At 35.8% G+C, this 25843-nt stretch overlaps 1 protein-coding gene across 4 annotated transcripts in view; it reads right to left on the bottom strand.

Annotated features, from left to right (window-relative positions):
• Nucleotides 1–22080: 22080 nt before the first annotated feature.
• Nucleotides 22081–25843, bottom strand: part of LOC108971574 (connectin) — an 80909-nt gene continuing 77146 nt past the window's right edge. For all 4 annotated transcript variants that reach the window (XM_018937735.1, XM_018937736.1, XM_018937737.1 and 1 more), the window contains one exon: nucleotides 22081–23717. In XM_018937735.1, coding sequence (XP_018793280.1) covers nucleotides 22726–23717 — 992 coding nt within the window. In that variant the 3' untranslated portion in view covers nucleotides 22081–22725. The remainder of the gene's footprint in view (nucleotides 23718–25843) is intronic.

Raw genomic sequence — 25843 nt, 5'->3', positions numbered from 1 at the left:
TAGACTGATATGTACAGTCCCCTTTGAAGCTACTACAGTTGTATATGCGCTACTGATAAAGTGCCTGGAGCATATGACAAATCTGATAAGCTTTATTTCTATTTATGCCTTTTTACCTCAAAGCCTAAAAGTAAGAGATCCTAGAATTTTAGTCTGGCAAAGGCGGACTTTGTCACTGCAGAGTTGTTAGCAGCTGACCTACGTCTGGAAGACGCACAGTGGTCAGCGAGTTTTCCACTCATACGGCTCGTTCAAAGAACAGTCAGAGTTCGGCTCGCAGGTGATTCAAGTTTTAAGATGGAACCAAAATGTGAGAGAATCTTTGAGTGCTGATAGTAGCTGTCATCCAAGTATTGGGAAAGAGAGTCTAAATGTGTACAAAGCAAACATAGTATTTCATTTTCACAAAAATCGATATACACAGTTTTCATTTCAGAAGGTTTGAACATTCCAGCACTATGTGTGTTGTTTATAGTAATTCAAAATATTCTTCTCAAACAAAAAAGGGGATTAATTCGTTTGAGAGCGAAAATAAACGACAGTAGACTGTATGGTGTTTCAAGATGAGCCGAATCCTGAAACCGAAAATGTTGCCACCATACCACTCGAAAACGCCGAACAGTAAATTGTGAATGGTATGCAACCTTTTGTTTCCCAGTTATCTGAGGAAGTGAGGATAACCAGCCTTCGAAGACGGATCACTCTTCACCACGACATAGCGAGCTCTCACACATCGACTGAAACAACTGTGTTTTTGATCGCGCAAAACATTGATTTGGTGAGTAATTGTTTGAGAGATACCTAAATCGGAGTGGCGTAAGTGATTCGATAATTACTTAAAATGCATGCAAGAGTGTATAGATCTTAAAAAAGAATATTAAGTCATACGTTTTTGGTAAATGTAATGTTTCCACAGTTGTTCTCTGGGAATTATAGTGTTTCTTGTTATTTTCCTATTCCCATTTCTTTAAAGATAAGAAGAACGGGGGGCATAGTTTGGTTGACCTAACTCTTGCTTGAGTTTTTGTTGCTTTTATTATCCGCATTTCTGAACTTTTGCAGAGATGAAACAAACTGTGAAAGCAAGAATTTCAAAAACTACTGACATTTGTACCTTTTTTTTTTGTCTTTAGGATAATGCTCAAGGTAGGTTTTTTTCACGTGTTTAAAACTTGAATATCAAAGATCGCATTTTATTGCATAAAGACACTTACTACAGAATTATTAGTGTTACTGTTTGTCATACCATGTGCACGTCCAGCCACTGAAAGACTCTCATTCTTGAACCTGTTATGGCTAGACGCATAATTGGGGATTTGTGGATTGGATTGAATAGTATTTTGGGAGGAAATCCGAGTTACATATACAAAAAAAAAAAAAAGAAAAAAAAAAAAAAAAAAAAAAAAAAAACAAAAACACAAAAAAAAAAAAGCGGAAGTCGCTTTAAATCCGGCTTATCTCGCTTGTATTAAAAGTTTTTGAAAAAACATTTGTTGGATAAAAAATGATGACTTCAGTGTGTACAAAGTGCTGTCGGCTTACTGACTGGCGCCTGGTAGCGCTAAATAGCCGTCTTAATGTGTTAATTGCGCACACAGCAATATCGGCAACAAAGGCCACCAGTAGCTACGCCACAGACACACACATACATATGTAGATACGCGATTGAAAGTTTAAAATGCAGATTCAGCAAAAAAACTGAAAACACGAAGAATGTCACCAAATAACTGTTGCAACAAGAAGGGCAACAAAACGCGAATTGTGTGAGGGCCGTAAATTTGCGACGCCGCTGGTGGCATGCCATAAAATCGTACTCAAAAAGCCATAAATATAAATTAAAATAAACACGGCGACAAAAAACTTTATCTATGAGCCAGCACAGGAAGGTGAGAGGAAGCTGAAGGAGTCAGGGTTGCCAAGTAAAAAATTGGATAAATGAATACTTAGGTGTGCGCAGGCAGAAATGGCTGAGGGAAAAGGCAGTATGGAAGTAAATTTTCAGCGGCAAGTATGAAGTAAAATAAATATACAAAAATAAGAAACTAATTTAATAAATTAAATGGCACCATCAATGATGTTAACGAGACACTGAAACCGGCCACGCTGGCACCGTTTACGGAGGACTTCCAAGAAGGCCGCAGCGGCGAGACCAGACGCAAAGCTCGACACAGTAACAACAACAGCAGTGAGAGTGTGTAGGTATTCATGCTTCGACGGAGCAGCAATGTCCACAAATACTCACACGCACACATGCACACATACCCAAACATCATTAGTTCGTTTTTTGTTGTTGTGTGTCCTTGTGTGTGTGTGTATGTGTTGGCGGTGTGGGTAAAATTTAAAATGGCGCGTTGATCGTAAACAAACTAAAATAGCACTCACTTCCGGATAACGGTTACACCACGGTTGCACCATATTATTGACGACAATGTCACTTACCTCTTATGATGACCTGCCTGCGCTTGCTGCCGGCCTGYCTGTTGCCGTCTGCCTTGGCTGCAATTCCATGCGGAGCCTCCGTTGTCTGCCGCGCGACTCGAGTGCCTCGAATGGCTTGTGTTGGCGTTATTATTGTTGTACACATTTATTTTTTCTCCGCCTCATCTGAACGAGTTGTGTTGGCAGCGCATTCAATTCGATTTTATTGTAAATAACAACAGCGGCTGCAGCAARAAATGTAATAATATATTGATACATATACATACACACCCGAGTATACACATATATGGAACAGAACAGCGTGGGAGTGGGCAGCAGCAGGAACGTCAGGGCAAGGACCTTTGTGGCAACGTCGGCCATTGCTAGTCAGCCTTAAAATTAAAACTCTCTAGCGATGAGCAAAGGAAGAAGTGAACATATCCACGACATACACATACATATGCGCACATTTTATCGTGTCACACAATATGACTCCGATGGCCGCTGGCGTTTATTTGTGCCACGGTTGAGCAGTTATTGCGCGGCGACGGCCACACTATGCCGCCTCGTTTCGTTGATATTTTTGCAATATGGCGCTTGTTGCTGCCRGCGTAACCATCCTCGCCTCGCACCCACACCACCACACTCACCTTAAGTCAGCCACCTTGCAACAGTTGGCCGGTATAGGCCACTCGATTTGTCCACATCGTAATGTGACACAATGCTGCTTTTACGAGTTCTCTTCTTCTTGCCAWTGTGATCGTTGCCGTTGTTGCTGTTGTGGCTGTTGTTGGTATTATTATTGGTTGACCAGTGAGCCGGTCAACCATTGGGCTGGTTAGTGCGTTATTTATTTTATTAGAAATTACTTTGTGCAACTGATTGCGTGGGCGTTATGCTCTTACAATTTTTCAACAATTTTTATGGCATTTCCGTCGCCTGGAGTAGCGCTCTGTGGGCGAAGTAGTAGATGAGGCGCAGAGTACAGTTAGGTATTCGGTGTTTGGGGTAGTGGGCGCATTTTTTTATGGGCTTAATGGCTTACTTTTCAGCTCCCAGGTATTTAAAACGTTAAAAAGTCTTTGAGATATAATTATGGAAGTGAATTTACTTTTTAAAGCCGACCGTCTCGGATATAATTTATACATGCTGTTAAAAGTTATGTCCTGCAAGCCAGCTTACCTGTATTCAAGTGATCTCACAATTAACTATAKAAATATAAATTCGCTTAACGCCTGATTACTTACTCACTTAAATACTTATACTTAATACTTTCATATCAAGCAAATTGAGCCATACATTTCTTTTCACAAAAATACTTTGAAATCCTTAGCTATTAAATCTCACCTAGTCCTATGCAAGCACAGTCCTTATTACTATAAAAACATAAACAGTTTTGCAATATAARAAATACTAATACCCGATTTCCACGCCTCCGTTTAGGCCTCTTGAATTAAGTTGAATTCCTTACCTGGAGGGGTAGAGCAACTTGTAGGATGGAAAAAGAATATATATTTTCTAGAATCATCAGGAAGTTGGCAGAAATCACACAGAGGGTTGACGTTTTGATGGCTATTACCATTGCATACAACACCTCATTGGTTGATTGAAAAGTATGAAAGGAAGGTGAGGAGTTCCTGACCCCAGCCAGAGGCATTGAAGCCATCAGCAGCCCATTGAGCTTTCAAACGAAACCTAATTCAGTTAAGTTCAGTAACTTGGTAGAATGTCGAGAATCGTGGAAGATATGCGGTGGAAAATATACCGTCTGAACTGGTTGAATGCTAAGCATTCACAAACTGTTCACAAACTGTTCATTCATCAACCTTCACATCCTCTGCATTCTGCCGATTCTTTTTAATCAAGTTTCAGAAATTGACAATTAAGGAGCATAAGAACTGCTAAACGCATGATGTGTTGGAAAATAATTGCTGCAGGTTGTTCACATGACCGCACGGCAATTTTCTWAAACACATTAAAAATGGTATCATTAAATATTTAGAATTAGAATTATTAAATTTTCTTCTCCCCCATTCGACGTTTTTGYCTCTCTTGGCACTTCAAATCAATATGTGCGCTTCATAGACAACACACACTCGCATATATGAAACACCSTTACCTTTCTATACATAGATGTATATGCATATATTGCAGCGAGCTTTAATAACTTTATTGCATTTGATATTCATACATAACTCACACATCTACCCACCTATCCACCTGTCGGCTGTCGGCTGTGAAGCTCAAAGCGCACAAAATGTTTAAAAACGACCACGTCATGCCAGGCGTTTCAATCGGACGCCAACAAACAAACTCCTGAGTGCCGGTGACACATGCAACAGCGGCCGCCTGCCATATTAGTTTTAAATGCAAAAACTTTGATATTTTCATGGGGTCATGCACACCCAAACCAACACCCACACAAGCATACACAAGTGTACGSTTATGCCAACCAACACACACATTTACATTCTCCCATAAATATTCATATGAGAGGACTGTCTGTGACGCTTGTCCGACATAGGCTACAGTGCATAACGGTTTTTAGAAGTTTACCAATGAATTTCAGCCGCTTAACATACACATATACATATAAAGAATATGGTTTTTTGTCGGCGATTCTATGAAAAGTACAAAGCCAAAGGACACYAATTTCTGATGCAGTTTTGCGCAAATTTCATACGCTCACAAAATAGGGCGCTCTCAAAGAAAAATCTCTGCTTTCGAGGGAATTAAGGCAAAGAGCCAATAGTTATTTACTTGCTTTTAAAGTGCTTAAGTTTCACATTCGCCKTTCATTTATGAAAAATTCCAAGAAATGAAGTGTGCGAAGTTAATATTTCAATATTTCTACGAAAACGTTTTTCATACTTACATACACGTGTGTACCCTCTGTTGGTAGTTATGAACTAAGTGCTCTTAAATAATACGAGGAAATACGAGTGCGACAAGAATGTTGAGTTGGTCTAATATCAAAATTCTTTGATCACTGTGAAAAATATGTTTTTTGAATATCTACTAATGAGGTCTCCATTGCGGCTATATTTTCTCATTTGACTCAAATTTTAGTACCAGCGAGTTGACTTTTTAATTTTGAAAACGTAAAGCTGTCACACGCGGCAGTTTGTAGCGATATCGGAAACATGATGCAGTACGTTGGTAATGTAAAAGAGTAACTTTTTCGTCAAATGATGAAAAGGCAAAACGTACATTCCAGGGCTCTGCGTGCGGAGGTGTTCAAAAGCTACGCATCCGATTTAACTAAAATMATATTACTTTTGCGATCTAAATTGAACATTATTGAAATTTTCTGAATACCATCTTGTCTTGTTTTTTCAAAATTTGGGATTTTGGAATAGGGTTTAAGAATAAGAATGAATTTTTGAGTYAGTTTTAACTTTATTTCTATTCAATAAAGTTCATATTAAATTTCAATCAGACACTCTTGTCGAAGGCAGAAGTCAGAGTCCGCGCAAGAAGCAAAGCGATAATATTGGGCGAGAACGAGCGATGCACCACAGCTATTCTCCTACCAACTGTCGCTGACGAACTAAATGCATGCTCAAAATCAACGAATTTGCGGCGGTACGTAAGGACACTCCAATTAACAACTAATATGTGAGTATTTTTGCAACAAGATGTAACTGCAAACGTTTTGGCAAAGCAACTACTAGACATTAGTAATAATAAAGAGGCAGTGGAAACCTCGACCCGATTCATCACATTACCCACAGAATTCTGCCACATCAAAAAGGAGCTTAATCAGCGTATTTTTAGAGATATAGCGCAACAGTTCAATAATTGCCTGGATGAACGAGCAATAGTGGCAAACAAAAAAAAAAAAAAAAAAAAAAACACAGATACTAAGGATCTCATGCGACCATTCAAAATTTTCTTCCAGGATAGTTGGTTTCCTTCAAATCAGTGGACACCAATATGAAGCACGATAGTTAACTATCCCACGGAGTTTTTAAATTCACAGAAATTGCCTCACTCCTCCTTATAACTTTGCAGTTTAAAGAAGGATCAGTTGTCAACATGCTGCGAAAAATAATTAAATTCGACTTTGCAGTGGAACAAGACTGGCTGTGAAAAAGCTGATGAATGAGGTTATTGAAGCAACAATAATGAAAGGAAAATACATAGAAGAGGATATCTTGATCTTGCACATACCAATGATTCCATTCCATTTTAAACGCTTAAAATTTTCAGTATTTTTATTTTATTTTCAAATTAATATATCATTATTATTTTATACAAAAGTTTAGGTCTTTTAATTCTTAATAGTTTACAATCCAAATAATAACTAATTTTTTCAACCACTTGTCTGATTTTGGTTTCCAAAAAAGCCGCCAATCATTTCGCGATTGTTTGTGAAATTCCGCTTAAACTATTTATTAATAGCAACTAATTTAAATATGATAAATGCAGAAAAAGTTAATGTTTTTTATAATTATTCATTAAGGGCACTTCAGCGGCAGATGCTCCACTTAATGTGCAATTGAGTGGTCAAAAATGTGTTTTTCATTCGATTTCGTGGCGTTCGCATCGCGCAAGCGCAAAAGAAAGTCATCAAGCTAGATCAAAAATAAATGCACACGCATTAAAAATGGATGTAGTCAGAAAGTTTTGCACGTTATTGCCTTGTATATACAGTTGTACATACACAAACACACATACATGTGCTGTCAAGCGCCATTGAGCACACKAGCTTTGTGAATTTATGTTTTACAATATGAAATTTATCCATTCGCCGTCTGTTTTGCATTGTGACGCAGTTTGTTTAACACACCAGCGCGTTTGTAATTCAAACACTCGCATGTGTGCGTRTGTGTGTGAGTTGAGACTTTTTCGTCACTTTTTACAGCATTCAAATTGCTACTTCCACTCCTACTACGCGCCGGCCCACATCGCTCCGACATCGTTMAGTGGGTTAGGGCGCCTCTCGACCGAATGGCCAAATGCCTATGTATGTTGTTGTAAACATTGTTGTATTTGCGTTTGCCTGCGTGTGTGGCAGAAGCTATGCAACGCTGTTAATTGGCTTAAACTCGATTTTTTATGCTTGGTCATATCTTCGTGCACATAAAAGTAAATACATGGTGTTTTCGAAAAAGCAAGCATTCAYTTCTAAAGTTTGGTTTAAAAAATGTTTTTTGGGTAGTTTTACAGAAGTAAAAATTAAGGGAATGATAAGGATAACACTACTCRACAAATSTGATGAAAAGATTTGYGATTGATATGCTAAGGKSTGTGTGGGGTATTTGAGGTGATCTGATGACGAATGTGAGTACAAAATTTTCCTCCAATAGCCGCTMAGATCACATCCGCAGAGTRTCTGTACACCAGTGTAATCGAAGCATTTTCGATCGGTTATTGGCTTGTCGACAAGAGCCGTCATATCACTAGACAGTCACCCTGTATCTGCACGTATGCACGCGGATTTCTATCACAAACAAATGAGCTGTGGCAGCAGCATGCGAACAGTATTGCCACCAACAGCGGCAGCCAAAGCTGTAGCACAACAATAAAACAAAATCAGCACAGCGCCGACATCAATAACAGCAGCCAGCATCATCAATATAGTCAGCAACGACATTTGATTAACTACATTCGCATTTCTACCGTCGTCCTTTTTTGTATTCTCCGCGCTCGCCGTGGCATAATGCATTTTTTTCGACCGCTCGCCGAGCAATCGCTTCGCTGAGCGCCTATCAGCCTGTTGCAGATATGCAATCAGCKCGCACATACACACCTACACATACATGTGTGTGTGGTTGTATGGTTGTATGGTAAATGCTTGTTTGAGTGTTGTTATGAACAAATGCCGCGCTGTGTGCTTCCCGAGCATTTGCACGTAGGGACTTCTTTTTCGCTTCCTCGTTTATGAATACTGATGTGTATGTTAAATCAATTTGCCCACACACACACATGTGCAGCGACCGGTGACTCGCTGCGCCAGCTTTCCGCCTGTTGCTATGTCCAGCTGCTCGCATTAATTTGAATTGAAAAAAGTGAATTAAATGAAAACGCCTGGTGCGAATCAGCTCCACATGCGCCATCGAATGGTAATACGGATTGCAGTTTGTATATTTTTACAACGCACGTAAAATTATGTACTCACTTACATATGTTGCTATTTTTATTTTTTAGCTGGTTTATCCAAAAATATGCGTTTGATGGAACTTTGAAAATTTCGGTGCGAATGATATTTCGAAACGCCGTTACCTCATATATTACATTAGAATGTATAGTATATGTATATTCGTGTCTAATACTACTGTTTTGCAAATGCATTCCTGCAAATCTGTCTCTTATACACATCTAGATGTGTATAAGAGACAGACCTTATCACGTATTGTTTGTTTGAGTGGGAACCTTTAAATTGGTGGTTAAAGCTGTGCTTTACTGTTCCAACACACTTTAGTAAACCTTCTTAATTATGTTTTCCGCTTAGCAAATAATACCAAATCTTTAAAGTTATTTTTCAGTCTTCGGAGCTGGCTTAAAACTTGTACAAATGGCTTTCAACATGTTTGGGAACTTGCAGCCGAGCTTTAACAGGTTTAGTTTTGGCACACACTTTTTTGATACTCAGAGCTTTKAGTTTCTAAAGTTGATATCAATTAAATACATTCTTTCAGAAGATCCAAATTGCCTAAAAATATCTCTTAAAGGACATCTCAGAGACAGCTTGAAAAGTTTGTGATAAGAGGAAGCTTAGGAACGAGTTTAAATGATATATAGTATAGCTCAAATACAAAAGAAATTATCAGACATTAAACAGCAAACGACTGTATGAGTGTTTCACGATAAGGCGAATCCTTCAAGATTTGTTCACGCACGAAGCACTTTTAAATAAATGTTTGCCAGTTTAGAGATGCCCTAGATACGTCGCAACCATACCAGCAGAACAATAGTTAACATTTTCTTTTTGGAAAGATATATTCACGAACAAAGTTTACAAATTATTCAACTTTGTTATCAAAAAAATTGTTCTGCAATTGCAAATTTCGGATTATRAGAAAGGATTTGGGCTTGCATCCGTAATAAAATTGTTCTGAAGCAATGGACCGCCGTAATTTTGTTTTGGAACAACTTGAAAACGATAACGTTTTTTTTTAAGAAAATCATCTCCATTGAGAATCGTTTGCTGTCTATTTTTGTACCATCCCTATTGAAAAACCAGTTTGAATAATTGCTGCCCAACTTTGCAAAAGGAATTATCGACCACTTCCACAATCGTTAASTAAAAAATGCTTCATTTAAACTGTACAATAATTTTAGTTTAAGGCTTATTTAGCGCAAGTATTAAATACAAAGTTATGTTGGAAATTCAAGTGTACGGAGCAGGGTGGATAWATGTAGTTCMCAAACCGAGTGATCGCATAAGATATTGACGTGGCGCCGGTAGGATCGATACGTTGCAGCGGTTATCAGGCGAGGACGAATATTGAAAGCGAATGTGTGTAATTTGTAGTTAGTTCCTAAGGTRTTAAATTTCAACTGAAAKTGGGCGGTGCCGTGTCTGATTATTCTACTGGGTTTTACGCTGTCAATTTGAAYTTTCATATTGGGGCGCACACCGTGATCGTTGCGGCTTAAACATCAGAACCAGAAAATAGTTTCCAGTTCATTCCTCAATTTATCACTATTTTTAGGTTTGATAACAGGAAGTTATTTAAATATTTAAATCGTTTCAAAATCAAATATCCACAAGCGCACTCTTCAAATTCAATTTAAACTTAAACAAACAACAATGGAGTTATGGTGCCTACGCCTATTAGTATGTGCTTAAAATACGAGCACATAGAAATAAAATATGCAATTACTGCAAAACAAAAGAGATTTCGTTTCGAAATCATTCGAAATTTATGCTCGCACATAGTCAGTCAACGCATTTTCCRCGAGCGTACCGATTTTACACACAATACAACAAGACTAACCAACAACAACTGRTTCGCAAACAGCAATTACTCGCCCACACAAACACATACACACATGCGCTGATGTGAATACATTTAAATATGCACATTCTGCAAAGCTGAGTGCTTAATTAGGCTGGTCAGTGATTACAAGCTATTGTGATGCTGTTGTTTGCCGCTTTATTGACTTATTGTTGTTGCTGTTGTTGTTGTTGGTGTTGCTGCTGTTATGGCTTTCAGTGCTGTTTAGAGCTGYTTGAGTATCAGTGTCGACATGGCGCAAAGTTTCATCCAATAAACGATAATGCCACAAATAATAACATTGTAATCAGTTTTATAATTAATGCTAATTCCGCTTGCCAAATCCTATCAACTCACATAATTTTTAGGCGGATTATGCGCGTGAATTAACATTCTGACAATTTGGCAATTTTCCGAACAAGCGAGATTAATTTATGCGCGCACCAATAAGTAGGCGGTKGGAGTGGCAACCGCAACCACACTGAGAGCGAAAATGTGGCCTGGAGTGGTGTGTGGGGGCGTGTGTGGGGCCGAACAAGCCAAGTGCTACAACTAAGTAGTAAAACGTGTTCGACAGCGCCCGCACCGCTTCATCGCTTTACATATGTACACGCGTATATTTACTTGCGTTGATCGGCAATAAAACAAAGTGGCTAGTCGGGCGCAAACAATGGGATTTGGCAGCTTATATTAAGTATTTGCGCTTACGTCTGTGGGTATGTGTGTGTGTGCGCACGTCTGTTTGCAAACAGAATCTGTAATTAAACAATGCAGCTAAATGCAATGAGCCGTTCAATTATGTTCGCATACATATGTATGCATGTGTGTATGTACATATGTATGTGTGTGCAAATTTCTTTCCGGACAATCGACACAGGAATTGGGCAAAAACAATTAACCGAGAGTTCATTCAAGAAATGTATTGTGATTTAGGATTTTGGCGGCTTTAAATGCTGCCAATATGCAGAAGTTTATTTGCCAATTTGCAACGCCATTTTTATTTTTATAACTTTAGGGATAAATAGAACAAAATTTTGGAGGAGCATATTTCGTTTTTTGCTATATAAYGGTATTGTTAAAAACTTCTAAAATTGCCATAAATCAATAACTAAAGGCAACAGATATATAACTCCCGAGGTGGGACTCCTAAAGGAGCCTGGGTAAGAGTTGTACGACGAGCGTGGTATCGCCTTCTTTTTTGCTGAAATCACATATATCGGTAAAAAATCACTMCACTCAATATATATAGGCCATTCTCCATCGATCAGAATAAATTGTTCATTTACTTAATGTCCTTGCTTTTCAATGCATCCCGTTACTTTTAAACTTCTTGAAATGGCTGCCAATATTCTCCAACTCCTCGTCCTCAAACTTTTTTGATCATCTGGGAGCTTCTTGGACGTCTAGGCTACAGTCACAATTTYAAAATCGTACAAACATCTTTTGGCACATTCGTTGAGCTAAAACATGTTCAGCGCAATCTTCCATCAAAATACGACGACATATTACAGATTTTATAAAACATACAAAGGGTTTATAGAAGAAACCCCAATACCATATTTTCAGGCACAAAGTTTGAAAAACTATCGCTGTTTAYGCTTCAAACTAAAAACTCTTTCCAAGGGCATTAGTTTTCCAATGCGAGTTGAGAATATTGGAATAATGATATATTCATTCAGTYAGCCAACTCCTTTCAAACCGCATGACTATAGTAACATTAACGTCATTTTGCAACCCTATTGCTATTTTAATTATTACATTTACTATTTATTATTAATGGGACTCTGATGACGCATTGTACTACATCATAGACTTGTTAGATAAAACTTTTCTAAGTCCTCAATTTCAAACTTCTCTTTCACTGCAACCAAGCATCAATTTTAAACTAATACTCACTGTGTCATTGTACTGCCATAAGTGACTTTGCTTGTAGGCAGTATTCCATTAGCATATTAAGCGACTGCACGCATAGCACAGCATAGAAGCATCGAAGGAGGGACGGCCTATGCACTCACCGGCAAAGAATACATGTAGTTTTTAATTAGGCAGACACAAAGGYTTTATTTTACAGAAAAAATGTTGTACGCTAGGATTTTTATGACTTTACATATGATATTTGCACACACATACATACATRCACAGGYACTTCATGTTATGTTATTAAAAGCAATCATGCCRTAAAAGTCATTTGCCTGCGTGCGGCTTTTAATTATGTTGTCAGAGATAGACAGTCGACATGCGTTGCAGGTGTGTGTATGTGCGCGTGTTGTAGGTGTGTGAGTGCGGAAATGGATTTATTGTGTACGTKGGTGAATTTAAAAATAGCTAAATGTCATTTCCTTTACACGCATTTTAAAACAAAACTACTTTCCCTCGCAGCTACTTTACCATTTTTTTAATTACACTATTTTAAATAATCTAATGGWGTTAGGTGGAGTTGGTGCTGGAGACCAACAGGCGCTATGACGCCTGTTAATAGCAGCCATTTAAACTATTAGTGTCAGCATTTTTAAGTGCACTAAACATAAAGAAWGCGCGCACCATTTTATTGGCTGTATAATTAAATATAATCCTGGCGGACGRTTAAAGTATATTACCGTTTATAAACCGCAAAGTTCCGCAAAGCCTTTTATGAATATTAATAATTTTATTTACAACTTACAACAATTAAGTAGTAATCCATGTCAAATTCAGTGAAGATACCAGGTCAAATGCGAAAGTTYTCCATACAAGCCCTTGATTCCGATCGTTCGGTTTGTATGGCAGCTATATGCTATAGTGAGCCGATATTGGCAGTTCCGACAAATGAGCAGTTTCGTGAAGAGAAAATGACGTTTGCAAAATTTCATATAAATATATAAAGACAGACGGTCATGGCTAAATCGACTCAGCTCAACATACTGATCATTTATATATGTATCTGACGGTTCCTTCTGGGTGTTACAAACTTCGTAACAAACTTAATATACCCTATACGGTAAAAAAAAAACTTGTAACTTTCCTCTGAAATAAAAAAGTTTTCCATGCAAAGACTTAATTCAACTACATCGGTGTATATGGCTGCTATATCCAGTGGARGTTCCTWATCGGAGGTCTCGGTGAATTTGAATTTTCTTGTAGAGAAAACTAGATCAATAAAATTTCAGTTTGATATCTCAAAAAAGGAAGGAACTGGTTCTGTCAATAAAGGCCAACGGACGGACAGGCAAGAATGACAGAAATGTCAAAATCGACTGAGTTTTTGCCGTTAATCATTTATATTCAAACTTCATAGGGTCTTCGACTTCTCCCTCTATGCATTGAAAATTTCATGTGAGCGGGGGGAAAATTTTGTATTACTCATCCGACGTGGTGACCGTAATTCTAGGTCTCGTTGAAATAAACAACTTATTACACGATACAAAGTYTATATGTCATTCGTTCAAAAAGGTGAGCTAAGTACTTATAATTAGTATGAACTGTCAGTTTCCAATTAGTTGTTCAGAACAAAAAAAAATGTTAAATTTTCATCATTCAGARCTGCTTTTGAGTCCATATTTTTAATGTTTCGTATTTTTTCATTAAGTTTCCTTTTTGCTCTCTGTCGATATTACTTACCAAACGGCATTTACCTTTGCTAAAGGCTATCTTCAACACAAATCCATAGAAAGAAAGCGAACTATTTTACATTAAATATATTCACGTGTATATTATTTATTTATTTTTCGACATTTGATTTCCATCAATTACATTTCGGTAGAATTAATCCATATTCCATGTACGMTGTCTTTGCATATACTTACATATAACTGTATATAGTATAAGTGTGTTTAATGTTTGTTGTCTGTGACTTTGTTGATCTTTCATGGATTTTMTTTTACAATATATCCTCTGACATTATATATGTATATTTAAAACTTAGGAGTTGGTTGCATTCTGGGCAAATGTGTGGCGGGCCGAAATATCGTATTTATTTCTTTTTTTTTTTGTCATTTATTGTACTGGTTTCATTGAAGAAAAATTCGCAAAATTTTTACTATTAAACATTTTAATTAGTATTGAGAGCTATATTTTGGTTTTTTATTTTTGCTTTAAATTAAAATTTACTTATAGAAACGAAATCAATGTTACTAGAGTGTGGGGTTGAAGCTGCTTTTAATAAAAATAGAAATGAGTTTATTTAAATTTTAATAATTCGAAAAGAAAATTGTATTTTTATATCGTATATTTGAGGCATACAAATAAATATTCGGTTCCCTTTTGAAGCTGAATAAATATGAGTTGTGTCTTTGTAAACAAACTTGTTTGCTTTGAAAAACGTGGTCGATTTTGTGTTTGCACCCGTATCATTAAATATTTATTTGATTTTTTTTCCAGTACGCGAAAACTGTTGCTGCCATGCTTTATCGTTAAATATAAATAAATAAATTACTTTTTGCTAATAGCTAATAAGTACTTATGTGTATGTAATCATCTTCTTACTTAATTAAATATTTCATTTTTGCTACAAAGCCGTTGTATTTTGCCTAAATTATAGTAAAAGCATTTTGTATCTGTTTTGGTTGCTGTTTTTTTGTTTTGACTTATTTCCATGCCAGCTGTGTAAGTAATGCAATTTTCTTCACTCACTTAATATATATTATCAATAGAAAATAAAAATAATTTTTTAAACGCCTAATGGCAAAAGACTTAAACGTTTTCTAGTATGCGCACTTAGAGTTAGCTCTGTCTCTTATACACATCTAGATGTGTATAAGAGACAGATTTCTTAGTCTGCAAGGGCATGCTTCACTTCTTTTATTCCGACTTTTTTTTTGTTTTTTCTTAATTAAATCTTTTTCTGTAAATTTTTGTTTTGTTCAGTTGCCATTTGCTCTAATTTGGCTTCAATATATTTATCGTACATACATATAATTCTATATGTATTCAAATATGTATACATATTTCTAAATTTACCGCTTAGGCTTTAGAAATACTTACATATACTTATCCGCCTACCTATAGCTAATTCTACTTAATCTTCTTAGCACTTAAAACTTATAGATTTCTTATTTTTACGCTTCAATCGTTTTCGTTTTATTTATTGAACATTTAATATCTTTCGCAATTTTTTTCTTGCTTTCGCAAATACTTTCAACTAAATTTTGTGCTYTTTAATAAAATAGTTCATCAAGTCCTATGGCGCTCAATTTGTTGCCTTTTTAACCGTTACCCACCAATTTACAATAACAGCATTTACGTTTGTGTGMACCGTATGTGTATGTGTGTGTGGGTTGACTGCAGCCACAATTCATTTTCGTCCAGCCACTGTTAATTTTACTTTGGAAATATGCTTTTATGCACCGTTTCAACTATTGATTCTACTGAATGCAATGATGCCACGTATGTGTATGTGTGTGTGTAGTAGTGTGCTTAGCTGGCAGTTCATTTTATTTATTTGGCGCAAATTACTATTTTATTGATGCCATCAATCAATTATTGGTTAACAAATTGGCTGTGAATTCAGTTTCTGGAAATTTATTTTTGTAATCCCAAATTAAATGAAATGTTGTTTTTGTAACACGAAGCTAATGGGTTCTCGGAATTCACACCCACATATACATATAGTATAAATTTGTAAATGCACAAGTAGAACTGCATTCTATTTAAAAATATACAGTACACAGAATTGCGCTCAATGGAGTTAAATATGCTTTAGACCGAAGAACAATTTTAATAATTTGGGAAAAACAACCGAACGGTGTGGGTGATCACTATGGTCTGGTACAAAGTGTATATATGAAGTGCATAATATTGGCACCGAGMACTTTCGGAGTTCGGTTCTAAAAGCGATCGAAAATACGCGAATTTGAAAAGTACCGTTAATGAATATTCACAAAACCGCACTCAGCAGGACTCGGATGTTTTAAGTACTCATAAAACCCTAAATCGCTTGAGGAATATTGAGGATGTCAGTAAATACTGAAAAAATGGAATCATGTTATCAGTCTGAAATTCCAAAGCATATTATCATCTCAACGTTTGTTAATAATAAWGTTCTTTAGTTTGAAGTTTAACAAGAATAAACGATAACTTTGTTGCACCGATCCTGTAAGATCCTTCACAAATACCATCGACTCCAAGCAGCTGATTGTGGTCGGTCGGTTAATTATATGGCAACTGCCATAGTTGTTTGAACTGAACAAATTCTTAGGAGGTTGTGGCGATGTCATAAAAATTAATCTATGCCAAATATTAAAGAGATATTTCCTCAAACAAAAAMGTTTTCTATACGACGACTTGAGCTTGATCGATCACTTTGTGTTTCTGCTTTATGCTACAGTTGTCTGATCTGAACAGYTTCTSCGGATATTSTAGAGATGTCTTGCATAATAATCAATGGTAAATGTCGTGAAGATATCTTGGCCAATAAAAAAGTTTTCCATACAAGAACTTGATTTTTGATCGTTCAGTTTGTATGGTAGCTAGTGATCTAACAGTCCGATATCAGCAGATCCGACAAATGAGCAGTTTGTCGGGGAAAAATTGTGGGRTTTGAATTTCGGGTCTATGTCTCAAAAACTGAGAGACTCGTGTGCATATATACACACGGACATGACTAAATCAACTCAACTCATCACGCTGATCATTTGTATATGGTATACATTTTTTATGGTTTCCGATATTGCCGTCTAGGTGTCACAAAAATCGCGGCAACTTAATGTAATCTGTTCAGGGTACAAAATCTTTAGATTAGTCACTGAATTTTAACATTTTTTTATAAAATAATATTATAATTTAGTTMTTGAAATTAACGTGAGCACTTTTGTTGTTGTATTATGGAGTTAAGAACTTGCTAATAGTGTATTATATAGTTAACGCTGGTCTGTGCTATGAATGAATTATGCGAGTCAGTGTATGAGCTCAAAAAAATGCTTACACCATACTTCCTGTGTCTTCAGCTCCTTGATTGTCAGCTAAAAGTAGTATTATTTGCTATTCGCCCAGCAAAACTTAATGCTTTTTAACTCTATATAGTTTTGAAGTTAGTTGAGTACTATTGAACAGTGCAATACGCTTTCAAATATTTTKTATAAGCAAATAAAGTGATGAAAACAATTCATTTTGCATTATTTTCTATTTTTTTTTTTTTTTTTTTATTCTGTTTGAAAATATATTAAATTTTAAACGGCAAGAAACTGAAGACTTTTAAAAACTCTTGTGCTCAACGCTTGCTCACAAATATTTTATGGAAAGGCCTTATATATAAGTAAGAACTATGTTTTGTCCCCCAAAGTTGTTATTATTTTTTAATATTCCAATTAAGTTTTCTTTAAAATGCATTTTAGGTATCTACAACTGAGTGTTCTTATATACATATACATGCATGTATGTTTCTAGCTGCTGCTTGTAGCTTCTCATCGATCTCACATTTATTACCGTTTTTACAAGTATTATGCTCTGCATTTCTATTATTGTGATTTATAAATATGAAATTTTCATATTGACACTTGACAGTTCTTTCTACATTTACTTACGGATATATCTATGTACTTGTGACTAAATTCAAATATGCAAATCCACATATATTTGTTGCATATATCCTCTGCTTTAATGGCTTTAGCTTTCCCCATTACTAATCATTACTATTTCGTAGACCTAATATTACTATTAAATACTTTTTTGTTTTAGTTCTTTTTTCTTTATACATTATCGCATTATCAGTCTTAGGCTACTAAAAAAGTTTCGCAATTACTAAACTAAATATTAACTCAAACGAAAAATGTTGATGAACATTAATCAAGCAAGAAAAACAAAAGTGGCTGGAATGAAGAAAGTGTGATTGTGTCCTCATTTGCACTCACACTTGCTTAGAATCTATTTGGAATTGCAAAAATACAAATTATAAATAAAAAATTTATTCTGAAAAAAAAAAGAATTTATTAATTACTAAAAATAAAATTTCTAATCTTTAAAAAATTTAAGCAGCAAATTTATACAATTCTTTTAAGCACTTTCAATTCCGCTCACTATTTTTGCGAGAATCGAATGCTTACAATGTGTTTTTGCCTGTTTCAGTTTTCCTAGTGAACTACCACTAACCCTACGAGTCTCTAACTGCGCTTTAGAGTTTACAATATTCATGGCAATTTACATATACTTAATATATAATACTTACAAATATCATGTATACATATATTCATGTATATATTACAAGCGCGTCGTTTATGTGGCCATCTCTTAAGCATCTATGGTAGTTGATAAAGTCAAGGCATAGAGGTTTTGGTCAAATTAGGTTTGTTTCAAAATGTATTTTTTATAAATTGAATTTTAATGTAAGAAGATAATTAGAAGACATAAAGAATATTGATTAACAGTAATAGTATAAATAACATAAAACTGTTTTTTATAGAATTTTGAAATGATCTCGAAAATTGATCTCAGCTGGTTCTCCTTTCATTAGTTACAGGAATTTTGACTGAATACCATTCGATCGCTATTCATGCGGTAAGATTGGACATCTTGATGCAAAACACTCATCTCRGTACTTCCTCTTCGAATGTCCTTTTACTTTTGCCAGATCAGTAGAATAAATTAAAGACACTATTACTAAAAATTTACCAGAAGATTACATTGTTCATTACATCAGTTGAAAAACTCTTGGGAAAACTAATTTGCCAAGTTGACCATATATCCTAAAACTAAGGCCTGTGTTTAGGCATTACTTTCATAATATATTTGAWGTGTGGCGAATGCTGCTAAGAAATATAGTAAAAATAGTCAATATGCGATATTTTTCAAATTCTATTGCATTATTAAAATTATTATTCGATGATTAAACGCATATCACAAAAGGTTTTTGAAAATTTACTGAAAGTGATAAACAATCACTAGGAATATTGCCTCCAATACATTTTTATGGGATAAGAACTAATAAGCACACTTCAAAGACATCTCAATATGATAAAAATACAGAATATTTATATATATTATATATGAATCAGGAGTTTTAAAAATAATATTTATCCGAAAACTAAAATGTATAGTTGAGTTCATTGTAAATCAATGGCGAAACCGACCAAAATATAAAAAACAATATTTACAAAAATACACATAAATTACGAAAACAAGAGCAGAAAAAGAAATTTTATTGAGAAAAATTAACAAGTTCAATGTTATTTGTATATTTTTTATGTCATTGTGAATTCTGCAACCACTACGACGCRTCTGAAAGTTGCCACATTTTTTAGCAGCAGCAATATAAAAACATTTTTACACAATTCTGTTTAGCTATTTTCCATTTTAGCGCTAATATACTCTTTATTTATTTCCAGTTTCGCTTTTTATGACTTCGGCCATTCATTTCTTTCATTTATTATTTATTTAGTTTTAATTTGTCCATTCGCTTTGTGGTTTTTTGTAGTTGAAAATGAAACACCAGTGCATCGGAGGTTTTTTGCTTTGTAAATTCACACAATTTTGTGCGTGTGTGTGTYTATTTGTTAGTGTGACATGCCAGSAAATGTATTTTAAGAGTTTTAGCAATTATTGTGTTTATATAAATATTTCAATTAAATGTTTTTTCACACTTAGAACTCGCATGTGTTCTTGTGTAAGTTTCTTCAATTCTGGCGGTGAAATTCAGTTCGCTCGACCGAGCCGAATGAAATGCATATTTACATATATATATAATTATTTTTAACCGAGTTTTAATATTCTATTGAAAATGATTTGTGCTTTTTAGAAAGCGATATTTTATATTTATTTACAGTGGGATTTCATAAAGCGCATTAAAAACGTCAATTAAATCAGAAACTTTAATATTTTTTATGTTTTTTGYTTTTGCGAAGTAAAACATTTGAATAAATAAATCAATTTTTTTTTTTAATTTTCTGTAAGTACATAAGTTGACCTTTGATAGCTTGGAAATTATCGAAAAACTTTAAATTTCGTTTGAAAAGATTTTAAAATTAATAAAACAGTACTTTTGATGTGAAAGAGATATTCACTTTCAATACAAGTATGTTTGTTTTTCAAAGCTAGCAAATTAATAGCATTTGTAATGACAAAATCATTCAGTTGGCTGGAAGATTTCCAATTTTTTGTCACAGTATAAGCTCTTATATTTAAATTGTCCAGTACCTTTYTCTATAGCAGAATCCTTTGCCTTATATGGGTGATTTTATAAGGTCTATGCTAAATCAATGAGTATCACGCTTAGCCCGGAAAACATAAYAACTATTTATCGGCAAGAGAATGAAAGACAAATGATTACTTTTTGTATAGCTTTTCCTCTAGTTAAGGTAGAAAAAACGTCACAAAAGGCAATTCTTCACATCGTGTGTTCTGGTATTAGGTTTAAAATGAAGTCCAACACCAATGAAATAATTGTAAGTTCCTATTTTTGGCAACCTTTTTATGCTACGAAGATTGCAATGACTAATTTCCTTATTTCAGGTTTGGTTGGAATCGTAAATTCAGATGGGGAARGAGTTTATCATTCTAATCCAAGGAGTGATAAAAACAGACATTTTTACATATGTCATACTCACCAAAATTGCTTTAATCAAATAAAGCGAGTAGCAGTGAAAAATGAGATAATTGCGCAATATCATGCAAATGTTGCCTACTTTTCGGCGCAAAGCTGAAATAAATGCTGTTAACGCATGCTACCATTTTCAGCCTAGCTCTTTTAAAGGAAATTAACTAAAAATATCTACTATAATAATACTTTTAAGTAATAATATCTTTTTAAGTTGAGAAGAACTTTTAGCTTAAATAAATAAAAAAGAGAGGAAATATTGGTTTTTTTATATTTTTTGGAGTTTTATCATTTTTTCTTTTGCTACTAGTGGTACCCTACTAAATAKCTCTGATTTTGCTGAAGTTAAAACAATTTTGAAGAACCTGATAAATTATSAATAAATAGTCTCGTTATTTAAAATTTTTGTAATTTTTTATTAAAGAAATAAAGCAAGCACAAATCGTTGTTCTTCAGTTATTTTATGTACTTAAAACTAATTAGCGAAATTAAGCTAAATTTGGGAATTAGAAAAGTACAAACAAATATTTARGAAAAAGGTACAATATAGGACAATATAGGTTTTATATAGGAATACCAAATTGAGGTAAGCAGACAATTTTTAATTAKAGGTATTTTAGCTCAGTTTAGCGGCGTAATTGTAAACTCATTATCATTATTAAATTTGTTTAAATGTTTGCAATAACATGGAAAAATACCCAATTAAAAAATTGTTGATATCAAAAACCAAATAAATATTAATAAATTAGGAATAAAATTTTAGATGAACACAGAATGTTTTCAATAAAAAATGTTAGCTGCAAAATAAGCTGCGTATTTGATAAATTTTAGTGCTTTAATTATTTTTACTCTTAACTGATTAGCTTTGTATAAATACAATTACCATTTATGTAGCAATATACTAGATGTACATGTAAGTGATTTAAGTTTTTCATTCTCTCATTAGGCGCTAATTCCTATTTTTAATTTTTAACTGTCGCCGCCTGACAGGCGAAAGAATTCATTTTGAGTTGCTTAAAGCTAAGTGCTTTACCATTTGCTCTTAATGCTACACCTTATCCTTAATTATAATATAAAGTATATTTAAATYTCATTTTTTTCTTATGTGCCTTTGTAAGATTCTTATACCAAAAAAAGCATAGAGTTAATTGAAGCTCGTCTTCAAGTTTTCTTATGGTTTTTGTGTTCAAACTTAAGCGTTTATTCTTAAGCTGCTTAATAATATTTTGTTTATGAACATTACAGCTTCGTTTCGTTTATTCATTAAATATTATTTTTCTTGCTTTATTTTGTTTCATTTTTATTTTTATTGTTATATACAATCATAAGCTAACTACAAATTATGTACGCCCAGTTTTATGCCAGTTTGCTTAAGCTGGCCGCCAGGAGCTGTTCAAGTAGGCATTAAAATGTTTTTTTTTTTTTTTTTTTTTGTAATTTTTTCCATTTTAAGATTTTTCGCTTGTGTTTAATGGTTTTTTAATATGTACAGTGTTCGCTAAAAGTTCTGTGTTTAGGCTTTCAAATGCGTTGGCGCACGCAAGAGATCATTTCACTTTAAATACGCTGACACGTGTATCTAAGTATGTGTGTGTGTATTATTACAAATTATTTGTAAATACAAAARCACCTAAAAATCGTTACCAAAATTTTAATTAGAATTTTTCAATTCGCTTCAAAACAGTAAAAGAAAAATTATTAAATAAATAATTAGTTTACAAATTATTGTTGCAAATTACCACTGTATTTCCCATATTGGCAATTGTCTACACACAAATATTTTCGCAGTATTCTTAAACGCAGACACATATTTTAATAGAATTACTGTTACCCATTATACCCGCGTGCTTTCATTGCTGTTTAACCGATACGTCGTCTGCTGCTGAAGCGCAACATTATCGCCGCCACRCCCACCAGGGTCGTTGTGGCCATTGACAGAGCGTTACCGGCCGAAGACATGTTGCTCTGCGCCTGATTGCTGCGCACATCCATGAGATCGCGCGACAATGGCAACTCTGTCGGATCGCTGAGCTCGTCGTGACACGGCAGACGCTCGGGTTTCAACAAGAACAGACACACCTTGATGCCCAGCGGCTGTGGCTTGCTAGCGCCATGCTCGTTGATTGTATTGGTCATGCCAATCACATCGTTAGTTTGCTGATTGTACAAAGCATTCTGTTTGAGCGCATCCAAGCCTTCGCCCAGTTCGATTTGTTGTGCCAGCAGCAGGCCATGCGGCGCAGCAGCGCTTCCACCTAAACCAGCTGCTTCGTCGTAGTAGTCATCTCTTAGTTTTGCGGGTAATACGGATTTCTTCTTCTTCTCACCAACAATATTAGCGGTGGCGACGTCTGGTATACCTGAGGCAGCCAACAGTGCGTCATTGTACACTTCCGGCTGACTGCTGGCGACAACAGTGAGCTCACCACCGTCGGCTAACGAGCGCTTGCTTAGCGACAGCACGTGTTCAGTGCGCTCGGGTGTCAGTGCAACAGCGACGGCATCGATCACATCAACATTCTCATCGGCGTTTAGCTGCATTTGTCCTAGACGTTGTCCGTTGCCGCCGCCACCGCGCTGTGTGCCGCCATTTTGTCGTGACTTGGAGAAGCGCTTGCGGCCGCTATTGTTGCCAACGAGATGTAGTTCGGCGCTGTTGGCGCCATTGTAACTGCTGCCAATGTTGAGCAGATCTAAAATGTGATTTGGTACGGGCTCAACAAAGTTGGAAATTTTCGGATCATGCAGTGTGCAGACGAAAGTCTCGAGTGCCTCACGCAATGCTGTGTAGCGCGTACGATTTTTGAGCTCAAAAAGCCATTGAAGACGACAGTCGCAAACGAAGTTATTATCTGCAATGACAAACGAGAGGAAAGAGAAATGTTAATAATGTTACAAGTGTTCGATTGCTTCGGTCGTACTAAGCCCATATGCAGATATGTGGGCGCAACAATGGAAGAAATCATTTTCGCAAGAACAATACAATGTGCTGCCTGCTAGGCAATGCAAAGCACATTCGARTACAAATAGAAGAAACACTGTTTGATTGACAAGCTGAAAATTGCTTAGCAGTTCGTCAGCTCCGATGCATTGTGACCAAAAATGTTGGTTTCGAAGGAGTGAAGCGCAAAATATTGCCAATTTTATAGCATTGGTACTCAGTTGTATACCCTTCAACACTAAATTGGCTGACTCATATTTTTCTATCTGAAATTTTGTTTTAGAACCCTCTGACACGCTTAAGTTAATTGCTTGGATATGATGGTTCTGCAAGCTGAGACTAAGCTTTGCTGCACGGAGAAAGTGTTGAGCGGAGTACACCATACAAATATTATCTGATCATATTTGACACGGACTGACTTAATACAAATATTTATAATTGCATTCAAAGTAGACCAAGGCTCATATCCATTTTCAAAGTAGTTATTATAAGCATTGGTTATACTTAGTTTTTCCGGTGTCGACATGTCTCTGAAGCGCCATTCTCTAGATTGTTAGACAGTTTCGACGTCTTATTAAAAAATAATGCCTCGTCAATACTAATGATGTTTTCGAGGAGTGTAAAGTTCTCAGCTACGTTGTCAATTATATCTTTCCACCTSCACTCTACGTCGTTTGTGCAAGAGCTTCACGTAGTTTGGTCGAAGTCTAACAGTGATATGCTTCATATCCAAAACATTAAGCGAAATGAGTTGAGTTGATCCGGAAGAAAGATTGCGATCAACTCGTTGACCGGATCATATTTGATCAGATGTTATGTGAGACTGGTAATTATAAATTTCGAAATAATTTCGAAAAAGGATTTCAAATATTTCAGATTCTAAAAGTGCAAGACGACATGTTTTCAATTCTAATTATATGCAGTTTAAAAATAGCTTTTCATAAACTAATAACCATCATCACGTAAACATCCAAAAGCTCACGTTTTCGTGCCCATTTCCCACTACCTTAAGCAGCTTATGTACAAAACCGATTTCTTCTGAATGTTCTTCATACTTCCTGTTGTCATAAAGGGTATGCGCTTTCATTCTAAATTTCGTAAACTGCATTTCCCTGACTTTCAAGCGAATGAACGTATACGCCTTGTACACAGTTCAATGCATTCAACCTGTGGCATGCAACAATACGCGCACTGAATACAGTGTCCAATGCGTTTGTGTTTCGCTTCGTCTTCTCGTTTGCTCTTGATTTCGCAACTCTTTTGTTTTGGCTGTGTTCTCTGGCTTTAACTAAAAGCGCACCAGCGCTGTCAAGCGTTTCAATTACGTGCTCAATTATTAGCCTTCACGCCCGGATTGAAGACAAAGGTCAACAACAGACACACATACACACATACACACATACGGGCGCTGCCTTGCAAGCATCTAAAGCTCGCACTCCACAATGATTGCTAAAATGTATGCGCTCATCTTACCAACTACCGTTCATTGCAGAGACACTCATACACATACAGCATAAATAAAGACTTTAAAAAGCCTGCTGCAAGGGTGGTTGTCTTTTCTGCTGCTCAAAAGCTGGCCGGACGGCCAAAGTCTGGCTTTTGTTTGCTCTTCGCATTCAAATATGCAGTCACTTGCCTCTTTGACCKCTCGCCAGCACTCCGTTATCTGTCGATCTATCTATCACCCATCCACTTTCCGTCACGTTTACCAATTTCTATTTCGAATTGAAATTCGTAGTCCGTCTCACCAGAATACACTCTCGCACATACATACAATTTCATACATTTTTTTTTTGCTCGATGACACATTGTCTTGCCTTGCCCTGTTCGCCTCTTTGCTGGCGTATATGTAGTGTGTCGCCTGCCGGTATTTTGTTTCATTCGAATTGCCACCCAATTGAGTTGTCGCTGTCAATTTATAGAGTTGTTGCCGTCCGAATCTCAGTCGCATTGTGACTTGACGTTAAATTTCCGAAAATTTCAAATTTCATTGCTTTCTCGCTGGCTGCTCGGTCGTTACAGATTTCTCGAGCTGCA

This window comes from Bactrocera latifrons, unplaced genomic scaffold (assembly GCF_001853355.1).
Source record: "Bactrocera latifrons isolate USDA-ARS-PBARC rearing strain unplaced genomic scaffold, ASM185335v1 scaffold_35, whole genome shotgun sequence".
Classification (NCBI taxonomy): domain Eukaryota; kingdom Metazoa; phylum Arthropoda; class Insecta; order Diptera; family Tephritidae; genus Bactrocera; species Bactrocera latifrons.
Note: the sequence above shows the minus strand (reverse complement) of the source record. Positions and strands in the feature narration are given on the sequence as shown.